A 9,701-nucleotide genomic window follows, 5' to 3' on the forward strand; every position below is an offset into this window, starting at 1 on the left:
CTATGGTTGGGGGAGCTCGGTATGCCAACGCTTGCCCCTGTGTTAATGGATCAAATCCAGCAATCATGTTTTTCTTCCATTCCTGAGTTCCTCTTGTATCGGTTCAAGCGAACCCACCAGACTTATTTAAGTGGCTCTGAAGCTTTTTTCACAATACAGTGATACACTAAGTTTCAGAACAAGAAAGAAACTAACGGTACATCTCAATTGACAAAAAAATGATATAGGTAGCAGTGACAGCTGTACACCCTGTTTACTCCATTAGTCCAATTAAGTCTGTTCCAAGGCCGTAAAACTGCAAAAATGCAGTTGGGTTTGCTGAACAAAAAAACATATACAACTTATCTGCGGCCAAAAAGACTATCACGGCCTCATTGCAAAATTTAGTATAATCCTATATCTGAAAACTGAAGACCACCAAAAATGGCTTTGGTGACGTCTCCTGGAATCTCTCGTATATAGTAGTAAGTATCAAAACCAGACAAAGCAACAGCCAGGTTCTATCTGAAACCGATGATTCCTAAATGCTCCAATAGTCTAGAACCCTTGCATGAGTAACTTTTTCCTAGTTCTTGCCCTTCTTCGAAATCTTCGGGTTCTTGGACATGCGAATGCTCAAAGGTGTAACCTCAACTAACTCATCTTCTTGAATATACTCTATGCAGTCATCCAGACTGTAGCTTAAAGGTTCATCAAGAACCACTGAAAAAAAACAATGACATGATTTCAGTTAACCACACTTGGATAAAAACAAGTTTTCTGTTAATTTGAACCAAAGTGACTGGGGGTATTGGGCCACTTTTTTGCTTTCTGAACATAATCAAGCGTTTTCCCCAAAAAAAACATAATCAAGTTTTATGTATGCCTGAGGGCATGTCAATAATATGAATAAAGTTTTTCTACTCTCTTATTTCAAGAAACTATTTCTTCCTTTTCGAAGGACTTGCTACCAATGTAGTACTTTACTTCATGGGTGCTTTCAGAAAAAGAACTAGTAGTGTCTAATTTTTTGTCATATTAAAGACAAGAGTTCCTTTCTAGAAAATAATATCATCCAAATATTGAATGCTTATGAAGTTTTACCTGTGGTTTCCTTGTTGGACCGAACATTTGTTGCAGCCTTTTTCTTGCACACATTAAGTGCTAAATCACCTGGTCGCTGATGGATACCAACTATTTGGCCTTTGTAAACATCTTGCCCTGGTTTGACAAATAGTATACCTCTTTCTTGTGCATTAATACATGCATAAGAAGTAGTACTTCCACCTTCAAATGCCACCTGGAACATTCCATCCATGTTAGATGCTGCAAAAAATGAAGAAAAAGGCACAGTGCTTTAATTTATTCATACCAATGAGCCTTGATCACGTGAACTCATATCTCCAGCCCATGGGCCATAGCTATCAAAGATCGTGTTAAGTACAGCTCTACCCCTAGAAGCTGTTAGAATTGCATTCCGGAGCCCAATGAGGCCTCTTGTTGGAACCTTGTATTTCAGCAATGAAACTCCCTCCGGCCTGCCATTTGAAATAACCCGTTATGGCAACTCAATATCAGGAACAAGCTGTTTGCAAAAGACTAGCAATGATGTACTGTAGTTAAAATGGAACAGAAGTGATTCTGTTGCAATAACCATTGTTTTCTTTCATTTGTATCAATATGTTAAGAAAGAAAAACGAAAAAAAAAAAGTTTTCCGGAGCTGCAGTAGCACTCCTGATCGATCTAGTGGATAAACTAGAGTATGGTACGAACCCACTAGCTTCCATGTCAAGCATTTGCCCACGCCTTTTCCCCAATAGCTCGACAGCTGATCCCATATATTCCTCAGGCACCTCTATAGCAGCTATCTGTACAGCAATAATAATAATGTAAGTTAGTTACATCAAAAGTGAGAAGGAGTTCCATATGTACCCAGAGCAACAGCAATGTCACAAAAAAATTAAGAAATCAGCAGCATAATATAGAAAATTCCAGTTACGCCATATAGGAGGGTGATACCTCATACGGCTCCAGTAGCTTCCCATCCACAGTCTTGTTTATGACCTTTGGAGGCCCAATCATAAACTCATATCCTTCCCTCCGCCTGCAAGCAGTTATTTTATTTTTAGGTCAATGCCAGAAGTACAGAAATTACTAAATGGCTGATAATAATGCAAAAAAATCATAATTTCTTACATGTTCTCTATCAATATGGTGAGGTGCAGTGTGCCTCTGCCACTAACAAGAAACGTATCAGCAGTTTCCCCATCTTCTACTTTCATAGCCAAGTTCCTTTCAAGCTCACGATATAATCTATCACGGAGATTTCGGCTAGTCACAAATTTCCCCTGGAATAAACCCAAAAGAATAGGCATAAATTTCAGCATTAAGAGAAGAAACCCAACTGTTGTACTGTACATTTATTAGCATGGGATCTATTACAATACAAAATACAATCCTATGTAGTATTGGTTAAAATAAGTTTTGATTGAGATTAAGACATTCAACTTGAGAAAAGAGTTTTAATAATTCAATATACCATTTCCCACAGCTTCGGAGCACAATAGAATAAAGCTTGACATATGTGCAACACAATGACACTGCCTAACATTTCAGTTTCAGGAAAATATAGTACTTCCAGTTCTCAAATGAAAACAACTTTACCATAACTACTTAGCTTGCCTACAGGGCCATACAATTTGCAATATATGCGCTTCTCAGGAATTCCCAATGGACCGAAATCCTTATAATTGTGATTATCCTAGCCATTTTTAAAATCTCTTTTTATTCCAGCACAAAGTCATAGAAAGTAGAGATACAATGTTTTAAGTTTAAGTTCTTTGTAGAGACCTCTTTTCCAACAAAAGGTGAAGTGTTGATGGAGAAAGACATTCTAACTGTTGGTTCCTCAATTTTGATAGTGGGCAATGCTACTCCGTCAACTTTATCAGCTATAGTTTCCCCAATCTGCAGAATTTAGACAAAAACAAATTGTGAAGTCGTGTTATAAGGGTAAATATATACTAATAAAGATATGAATAAAACATAAAGAGGCACCAACCATGATATCATTGATTCCACATACAGCACAAATGTCACCAGCACTAACAGATTCAACTGGAACGCGTCCAAAGTTCTCGTAAACAAAAAGCTCGCCTATTTTGCCAATCCTGCAAGCATCATCTGGCGTACACACCTGCAAAATGTCTTTATTAATGGAAGCCATACCATAGTTACCGGTGAAGATATGTACTCACTTTTCTTTCAAACAAAGCCTAGCAAATACACGGCTCTTATGGGCCAACAGGCAAACAAATAGAAATAACATGGCTAGGTATTGCATTGAAGATGTAACACATAATAGTGATTTCTGATTATTAAGATCAGGGGCGAAGCTGCCCTTAGGGCAAGGTAGGGCAACCACCCTACCTTGATTTTTGGCAAAATATTAGATATATAGGCTTCTCCCTATATACATGCAATTGTCTGCAATTTTTGTGGCCTGCTGCCTTGCTGGGCCACGCGGGGAGGAAAGGAAATCACCCTCGACTCCCCGAGGCCCCAACCCATCCCTGCTCTCGGCTGCTCCTGTTCATTGAAAGGCATATCATGTTTCCTACAGTTTACCACCTCATTGAGTTGGCAATGCTTTCACCGGTGGCAACGGCCACAGTTGAAAGGGCCTTCCCAGCTATGAAGATCCTCGAGACAGAGTTGCGCAACAAGATGTCTGATGGTTGGCTTAATGACTAGATGGTGTGCTACATCGAGCAAGGGATATTCAAAAGTCTTGATTTTGGTGAAACTAAAAAACATTTTGAAAAGAAGGTAGAAATTTGCCATTGGCTGGGACTACTAGGCGGCATTAAAGCTTCATTATTGTAGGTTCTACTTCTATTTAAATATGTTGCTATTACCATTGTACTAATTGATTATCCTTTAAGATCATATAAAATATAAATGTGTCGAGACAATTTTGATTATTTTTTTGCATCAATCCATTTTTACGTTTTAGAGCTCGCTCAACCTCAAATTTTCCATCCTTTGCCACTGATTAAGATTGTAATTACCTTTGGTAGAAAGAAACAATGATCATCAAAAGGTGCAGTCTGCCACTTCAAGTACCACAAAACACTAATTTCCAAATTAGGCCTTGTTTGGCAGACCGGTTATTAATTGGATACACGTGTATTATACAAGCCCAGTTTATTACTCGAAAATATACTCTTAGCCCATTTGGCAGCCAGGTTTCTAATTGTGTAAGCCCAAGTAAACACGTGGAAACACGTCAGGTTAGGCAGTTTTTTAGACGCGAGCTGGGTCTAGCGTTTTTTACACCGTTGTTATTAGACGCAATCTGGGTTACGAGAAGGGAATCTGGTGTCCACCCAAAACACGGCGGATAATACACTGCCAAACACTAAATTCCACTGTTTCCAAACAAGGCCTTACTATTAACATTTTTAATTGAAAAACTTGTAGAATGCAATGTGTCCGTTAAAGGAGATTTGTAATTGTTTCTCACATATATGCAACACATACATTGGGAGGCCATGAGAAAACTGGGTGCAACATTGAGCTTCAAAGACTATGACAAAGGAGGTTGGCTTGAGTTAGAAAATAGCAAGATGAAGGAGATTGATTCCCTGATACTATTTCAAAGGGCTGGTATTCTAGAATATGGTATCATTCAGTTGCATGTGAGATGATCCTCTCCAACGAACTCCACTCTGCTGGGCACCGTTGTGTAAGCCGTGCCTATGCAAGTCTGTTGGCGTTTTATATATCTTTTTCACCCAGTAGTAAAACATTTTTCCTGGAGATGTGTTGTCAGTTCTGCTAGTTGGCAACTAACTAGAGCAATAGAATGCGTGTCATACGACAAAAAGGTGATATCACTGGAAAATGCTTATGAATATGAATCCAATGATATGTGTAATTGTTCAAATGTGCAACTGCCTTGCATATAAACATGGACAGAATATTATTTTCAAGAACTGCAAGCCTCGAGATGGAAAGATAGAGAAAGCAATAAAACGAGGTTTTCCAGAAGAAATTCACAATCAATCGAACAAGGAAAGTCCTCCATTGAAGTGAGACCAGGAAGCAGTAGCCAAAAGAGGGAGATAGTGCTGCCCGTCTCTCTCCTAGAATCGCATCTGCACAAGTGCTGAGTTGCCGCGGGATTTGTCTGCTCTTTGTCTTACAATTGTTCACAGCGATCCCAAGTCCTCCAATAAATATGACGGTGACATAGCATGTACCACAATGATAATTAGCTCCGTCTCCTCCCACTCTGCTTTGTCCATATTTTGGCAGCATTAGCAATTGCTGCTCTAACTCATGCCATGCCACCGGATGGAATTGTCATCACTATGCAGTGCCTACCTCCCCACCTTGGAATACATAATCAAGAAAGAGGGCATGCCATGCCACCGGATGGAATTGTCATCACTATGCAGTGCCTACCTCCCCACCTTGGAATACATAATCAAGAAAGAGGCCCGGGCCAAAAAAAAACAGACAGGCCAAAGGAAACTTTTCATTTCAGAATTTTTCTCTTTATTATTGGCATTAAAGATAAAAGTCAGTCATTTGCAATGCTATGCTTAACTTGGCCATATTAGCAATGGTGATTTGCAACTACACAGCAATTGCGATAGAAGGTAAAAATTTACCCTTTTATTTCTGATGTGCCAGGATTAGTTCAGTTATCCCCTTAACCTGTGCCTGTCCATGATGCAGTGTGACCCTATTTCTTATAGGTGATGTTGGTTGTTGTTTATGTTATCATGCAGAAATAAGAATGAGTTGATCAAAATCTAACCTTTACTTCTATTCCTCGCTTTAGTTCTCCTGCATGCAGTCGTCCAATTGCTATTCTTCCTTTATGTTCATCATACTCAGTACTAGTTACCTGCATATCAGTCAGCCTTTTTGAATGAGCAATTGATGACAGAACTGGAAGCAATGAAAGATACGTATTGATATTGGTCATGACCACAAAATATGCTGAGAATTCTTGAAACCAGATTTGGTTGAATATTTCAGAGGAAGCCAGCTCAAGCAATTTAACAAACAAAGCAATGCGAGAGTAAAAGCGACATTACCATCCAAAGAAAACAAATACTTTATTTCCTTCATTGTGAATATACAGTTTCAGCTATCTAAAAAAAAAACTTAATTCCGCGTAGTAGAGTATCTTTATTCCTTCCCATTGGATGGATTGAAGCATTATGCTTCATCACATATGAAAATATAAGTATAAAAATAAACAAAACCGAAATGCATTATATAGTATTACAGCTTTGGAGGTAGTGTGTGAATGTGATCTAGCTCATAGCAAATCAAGAATGGCAGATGATAGATGACAAGTTGAAATATAAACAACAAAGTTTATAACTCACGAGCATTTGGAGGGCACCATCTTTCTCAATGCGTGGTTCTGGTATGCATCTAAGAATAGCCTCAAAAAGGGGTCCAAGGTCATCAGCCAAATTATCTGCAGACAACCCAGCCTTTCCTTTGAGGCCAATTGCAAAGACTGTTTGGAAATCACACTATCATTGCAAAAAACAAAAACAAAAACGTGAGGACTAGGATATGACCGTGGTTGATACTCCAGAAGAATAAACAAAATGAATAACAATCCAGGCATGGCTCTTTCACCTGTTCATCTGTAGCATTTAATTCGATGAATAGCTCAAATGTAGAATTCACCACAAACTCTGGACGAGCAATAGGTCTGTCAACCTTGTTTACAACTACAACAACAGCATGTCCAAATTCTAAAGCTTTCTTCAGAACAAATCTTGTTTGTGGCATAGGTCCCTCCACAGAATCAACCTACAAAGGAGAAAGGCTTAATAAATCAGACGATCTTACACCTGTTCCCTCAAGTCAAATTAGACACTATTAAGAAAATCTGGTTGATAGGAACTTGGTGACGTGCAGTGGAAGATTGCACAACCAACTGCAGTAAAGCTCATAGGGATTCCTCAAAAAGATCTTAAGCATTAAATAAGAAGTCATTTACAAATAATGAAAATAGTAGCTAGTACCACTAGGAGAATTCCTTCCACCATGTTGAGAACACGTTCCACCTCCCCACCAAAGTCTGAATGCCCGGGAGTATCAATTATATTGATTTTAGTACCCTTATAGGTTATTGATGTGTTTTTGCTCAGTATAGTAATTCCTCTTTCCCTCTCCAGATCATTCGAATCCATTATTCTTTCCTGCACAACTTGATTTTCTCGGAAAACCTGCATATGGTAAACAGTCAGAGTAATACAACCACTGAAAAATTTCACGGTAAATATACTCTTGATTTGTGCAACAACATGGTGATTGAACAGAAACAAGTTTCACAAAATATTAAAATCTATCTGAGCTCATGGGTTTAGTAAGGCCTGCAATCTTGTGCAGAAATACATTACTCTGATTCACGCAGGAAAGGAGATAAATTGACACGCAGTAAACAAAACTTATCCGGATATTCTTTGGACAAAACCCGGACAAACAGAAGTGAATAAGTATAGCAAATAGCCAAATAGTTTTAGGTGAGTGACTGAGTGGTATATAGGAGTTGTTTCTGCACCACTTATTGGAGTCTAACCAACATAACCAGTCTGGGTTGCCTACCACGGTGATGGCAATGGCATATTGCTATTTGGCATATGTTCAGACAGAAAATTTTCTCACTTCACCTTATTAATTCGTTTTTATGTACTTGTGTCTCGCAAATTGGAGGAAAGCACTCTGCTGCAAAATATAGGGTGTATTTTGATTGGTTAAGTCGAGGCTTTTAAAAGAAAAATACTCTATTAATTTGTGGTTTATGTGACACATACCACAACTGTAACTAAGTATTTTGAATATGAATCTAATGATATGAATTTATGTAACATAAACTGCATCCTGCTCGAGTAATTGCCGGCAAAAGTCATGCCTTGACCTATCAGAATGCGCCCTACATTTTGCAACGCAGGGAGTGCCAAACTTTTAGCTCTAGATATGACCAAATATGACTATATCAGGTTGTTATTTCAACTAGAATCAAGTTCAGTTTTAAATAATATTACATTTGTCCTACTTATACAATTTAGCCGTTATGTCAGTCCCATGATGAGGTGACAAACATATACCATCAAATGCCAACCCACCAAGACCAGAGTACAAAATTAAGCTATATAGTCCCCCCGTCCCAAAATGGATGTGGCAGATTTGTCTAAAGTTGGATGTATCTATACACAAAATAAATCGCGTCTAACATCCTTTTTTGGATGGAGGGAGTATTAGACTAACATGCCGAATAATAACAATAAACAAGAAATCATGGAACAATAGTATGGCAACATATGGAAACAGCTAGTGTTATATTTGCAAATTGTGTGCTTGTGTCCTGAGTAAAGCGTCCATGATTGAGAAATTAAATTTACAGTCAGTTAATTGAAATAAATGATAGTAGTAGCGGTGGGATGTACCTTGGATTGTTTTAACATGGAATCCACCAAAGTTGTCTTTCCATGATCGACATGTGCAACGATTGCTATATTCCTCACATCTCTTCTAGTTGCTTGACTAGTCTTCCCCGCTGAGTAATCCAGTGAAGTACATAAATAGGCATATAATCCAAAAAGAAGAGAAGTCGATATATATATGTAGGAAAAAATGTCATGAAGAGATATTTTGGGTTCAGATAACGCCAAGTAAAAAAAAGAATCTGAAACTGAGGTACCAAGTGAAGCTGTACTAGTGCAAGATGAACTTGGAGCAATTTTAACAAAACTCAATCTAATAAGCAAGGCTGGGCACCAATAACCACGTTTAGAGAATTGCAAGAACCATGCACCATGGTATATTGTAAAGCCGTGATCCCTACACGCCAGCGCTGGACAGAAATGCGTGTGTCCACTTAAAATCTAAAGCAATAGGGTGACGAAGAAGTTAAGTGCCGCGTGCACATCCCAAGCTCATTTCACTGGTGTGGCGACAGTGTTACCAAACTAGTCGGCGCAAGAAAATCAGCATGGACAAAGCCCTGAGAAATCACTTGCAAGGGACTCAGCAGCCTCGAGCAGCGTCCCGACGATTTGACTTACCGGAGGGAGATGGGGAGTCGGCGCGCTCCTTGACCTCCTGGTCGAGGGAGGCCGAGGCCCTGACGGAGCGGGCCCTCCGGCAGCGGGAGTTGGGAGACCGCAGGAAGAAGCATCGGCCGGCGGAGAGGTCGGAGGAGCTGGCCGGCGGCGGCGGCGCGAGGCGGCGGGCGGAAGGGGCGGCGCGGAGGGTGATGGTCTGCATCTGCATGGGTGAGGTGGGGTGGGGAATGGATGCTGCCGCGGCGGGTGGCTTGGGTGGGTTTGTGGGGTTTTGTAGGGCGGGGAGCGGCGGTGGAGCGAGGGAGGATAACGGCCATGGCTTTCGTGGCTCCGGCTGTGTGCGCTGCGAGGCGGGCCACGTCGTCTGCGCTCGACGTGAAAAAGACCTCCCTTCTTGGATATTCGAACGTGACCATTCTCTCTGGACACCAAAACCTGTTGTCAGATACTTCAAACCAACACCAGACCTGTTGTTTAATTGGTGAGATGTTTCAGATGGCTTGTAGAATTATGAATAGAAGTATTACTCTGTAAGATGATATTGTATTACAATATCATAAGAGCATCTCCAGTCACGTCCCCAAACCATTTCTCAAACGGCGCCCGGATTAAGCGTT

At 40.0% G+C, this 9,701-nt stretch overlaps 1 protein-coding gene across 1 annotated transcript; it reads right to left on the bottom strand.

Annotated features, from left to right (window-relative positions):
• Positions 1-207: 207 nt before the first annotated feature.
• Positions 208-9,299, bottom strand: LOC124692249 (putative elongation factor TypA-like SVR3, chloroplastic). Its single transcript, XM_047225576.1, has 14 exons — positions 9,085-9,299; positions 8,467-8,576; positions 7,042-7,245; positions 6,650-6,826; positions 6,388-6,540; positions 5,808-5,897; positions 3,042-3,176; positions 2,831-2,947; positions 2,177-2,328; positions 2,000-2,084; positions 1,754-1,848; positions 1,352-1,517; positions 1,084-1,279; positions 208-702 (listed from the first exon to the last, which is right to left on the bottom strand). The coding sequence occupies exons 1-14, from the start codon at positions 9,290-9,292 to the stop codon at positions 566-568; spliced, it is 2,025 nt and encodes a 674-aa protein (XP_047081532.1). The 5' UTR covers positions 9,293-9,299; the 3' UTR covers positions 208-565.
• Between the last annotated feature and the right edge of the window lie 402 nt (positions 9,300-9,701).

Source organism: Lolium rigidum, chromosome 2, assembly GCF_022539505.1.
Source record: "Lolium rigidum isolate FL_2022 chromosome 2, APGP_CSIRO_Lrig_0.1, whole genome shotgun sequence".
Taxonomy (NCBI): Eukaryota; Viridiplantae; Streptophyta; class Magnoliopsida; order Poales; family Poaceae; genus Lolium; species Lolium rigidum.